At 59.5% G+C, this 3,023-nt stretch overlaps 1 protein-coding gene across 1 annotated transcript in view; it reads right to left on the bottom strand.

Moving 5' to 3' along the window:
* Positions 1-2,623, bottom strand: part of LOC104499076 (aldehyde dehydrogenase family 3 member B1-like) — a gene marked incomplete at its 3' end in the record, with an annotated part of 2,950 nt that extends 327 nt beyond the window's left edge. The window contains exons 1-4 of the mRNA XM_010142537.1: positions 2,468-2,623; positions 528-638; positions 260-380; positions 97-182 (exon numbers count right to left, since the gene is read on the bottom strand). Of these exons, the coding sequence (XP_010140839.1) occupies positions 97-182; positions 260-380; positions 528-638; positions 2,468-2,572 (423 nt within the window). The remainder of the gene's footprint in view (positions 1-96; positions 183-259; positions 381-527; positions 639-2,467) is intronic.
* Between the last annotated feature and the right edge of the window lie 400 nt (positions 2,624-3,023).

Below are 3,023 nucleotides of genomic sequence, written 5' to 3'. Positions count from 1 at the left end.
GAGGTTTGGCAGCAGGTGGAACCAGGGGTGGTTTGGTGCTGGTGGGCTGGGAACCCCACGGTCCCGGGTTGACAGGCGGTAGGGGGAGCTTCTTACGTTGTCCAGGTAGCAGGACAGCACTTCAGCAATGAGCCTCTCAGAGTTCTTGGTCGTCTCCGAAGGTTTGATTACGACACAGTTACCTGGGGGGACATCAACAGGACGTCAGAGCAGTGACGTTGTGACAGCCAGCCCTTCTGGCACCAGCCTGGATCCTCACCGGCAGCGATGGCCCCAATGAGGGGCACCAGCAGGAGGTGGATGGGGTAGTTCCAGGGCGCGATGATGAGCACCACCCCATAGGGGTCCTTGCGGATGAAGGCCGAGTCCAGCCGGGTCACCTGCGAGAAATGCCACAACCTCAGTACCATCCCCACCACCTCCTGTCCTTCAGGGCGCTGCCCTCCCAGCCCGCTCTGCCCCTCACCAGCAGCAGGTCATCTCCCCCCTCTTCCCTTCCCAGGTCAGCCCCAAGCTTCTGCCTTTACCAAATTCTTGTCCACATGCTCATCCTTCATCCAGTGGGACAGGTTGTTCAGGGTGTTGTGGAGCTCGTTCTTGCAGAGGAGGATCTCGGTGAAATACGCCTCGAAGGACGGCTGGGGACAGACATCATGTAAGCGTCACCCCGACACCGGCCCCATCTCCTCCCCTCACGCAGGAGACATCTCCCCCCGCTTCCTCAAGCAGAAGCTATGAAGCAGAAGTCGCTCTCACCTCCTGCAACCCCCAGAGAATCTCTCAGTCACTGAAATTTTATGAAAATAGGTATTTGGCCAGAGGAAATAACCACCATTGAACATCTCCACAGCGCCGAACCTCTCCTCAGCCTCTGTGAACTGCTCACCTGGCAGCAGAGTCCTGAGCCAAGGAGGGACTGAGCAAGGTCACCGGAGCTCCAGGAGCTCTGGAACAGCTGGTACTGGTGTCAGACCAGTCCATCTGTGCTCCTGTGCTGCCACGTTTGTGAGCTCCCTCCCAAAGCTTGCGTTGTTCAAGGAGGAATAGAAAGAGCAACCACATAATGCAACATCTCATGATGCAGCTCAGCTGAGCACCACCCCGTCCTGGGCAGAGACACCCCCCAGTAGCTCCTGGGGCTCCGGCATCCTCCGCCTCAATGTCCATTGGACTTCTCCAACCTAAAAGCATCTCCAGGTGGGACCCATCTTCCATCGCTGCATCAAAACATCACTTTAGGCTTGGAAAGTTTGATTACTGACTCCCAGGTTCCACCAAGAGATCTTCAGGTCCCCAACACCGCTGCCAGGAGGCCGAGGTGCTCCTGGACATGAGGGATGGGCAGACACATCATCAGATGTCCGGTGAAGCAATGGGGCCGCTCGCCGCCCTGGCTGAGAGTTACATCACCAGCAAGATGAGGAAAGATGGGCCATTAAAGATTTGGATGGGATACGAAGGTTCTCAGATGGGACATTAAGTCTGTGGTCACCCAAGTGCCTTCAGTGGAGAGAAACCGGTGTCCCTGGAGGTGAGGTACCACCTCAGCTATGTCGGAGCTATGAAGGGCCGGCTGCCTAACAAGCATGTTACCAGACAATCGGCCCTAATTACGCACAATTAGGCAAGACGAAGGACGCACTTGGAGGGCTGATGCCTATCGACGCTGGCTGAAGGAAAAGGGCTCAAACAAACACGGCAATTACGAGGCTTGGGAGATGTCGGGACATTGAAAGCCGTGGCTGAGGGCGCGATACACCCACAGTCATGAGTCCGTTGGGTCTGAGACCAGTTCTGCTGTGCCGGGGCAAATCACCCCGCCGAGAATGCTGCCGGTGGGGGGCTGCTGGGCTGCGTTGGGATGGGAAAATGGGGGAGAAACACATCCTGAAGCAACCAGACGAAGAGGTGAGCTGAGGCTGCTAGACTCGGCCATGGCAGGATGGGCCAATCCCTCAGCCAGGAGTTCCTGGTGTGCCCAGGGCCCTGCTCAGAGCCGTGCCAGTAAAACCAGTCCCTGCCAGGCCAGCCCTGAGCAGCCCCGCGAGGAATGTGCAGGGCCAGCACGTTGCGCAGCCCCAGGTGGGACCGAGGAGCGCCCCAGGACATCAACCTGTGGAGGTTGCGTGAAGTCACGGGGGACTTGACGCATGGGGCGGGTACGGAAGGTGAAGCTCGGTAACGCCGAGGTTCCCACTGCCCACTGGCCAACAGGGGCTTTGCCCAGTTTAAGTGTGCTAGTGGCATCGGGCCTGTCCAGCAACACTGTCACTAGCTCACCCTGGCTACAGGGAGCTCTGCAGGGACCCAGCACCTATGGGTATGGGTGCTCCACGCTAACCCTGGAGAACATCAAGAGGACCCCTGTGAGGGGACCCCCATGCTCACAGCCCCAAAGTTAAACCCAGGAGGATGCCAGACCCAGACAAGAGGGTTCAAAGGGCCCCAGCACCCAGCCTGCTCTCACCTTGCCCATGTCGGCAGCGGTGGCCTCCAGGATGTCCTCCTTCTTCTCGTCCAGGAAGCGTCCCAGGGCCTCCAGCGGGGCCACGCGGTACTCCATGGGTCGCATCTTCCCCGAGAGCCAAGCTGCCCGCAGGTGCTTCCCCAGACCCGCGTAGGGGTTCCCGCTGCGGGGACAGGGGTGTCAGAGGGATCCCAGCCCTGTCCTGGTCCCTCATCCTCCCAGTGAGGATGGAGGAGCTCCGTGTCACCCCTGTTCCATGTCACCTCAGCCCAGCATCACTCTGGAGCTCCCCAGAGTCCCCCCCACCCCTTGCTCTCACCATACGGCACTGCACATCACCGGCCCTTTTCCGATGCCTCCGCCGCTGACGCTGCACATGGCAGCTTGCCCAGCATCGCTGCACTTGGGGGGCTGCTGCCCAGGGGGCTCGAAGGGCTGCTGCTGCATGTCAAGCTGTAGAAGGAGCTGCTGGTCTCCACCGAGAACGTGATGGCCCTGGCGGGAGACATGCCATGGGTTATGCCAGGGCTGGACGCACAAAAGATGCAGGCCTCAG

This window comes from Buceros rhinoceros, unplaced genomic scaffold (genome assembly GCF_000710305.1).
Source record: "Buceros rhinoceros silvestris isolate BGI_N320 unplaced genomic scaffold, ASM71030v1 scaffold33338, whole genome shotgun sequence".
Lineage (NCBI taxonomy): Eukaryota > Metazoa > Chordata > Aves > Bucerotiformes > Bucerotidae > Buceros > Buceros rhinoceros.
The sequence above is the reverse complement of the archived record's forward strand: the minus strand, read 5'-3'. Positions and strand labels throughout refer to the sequence as shown.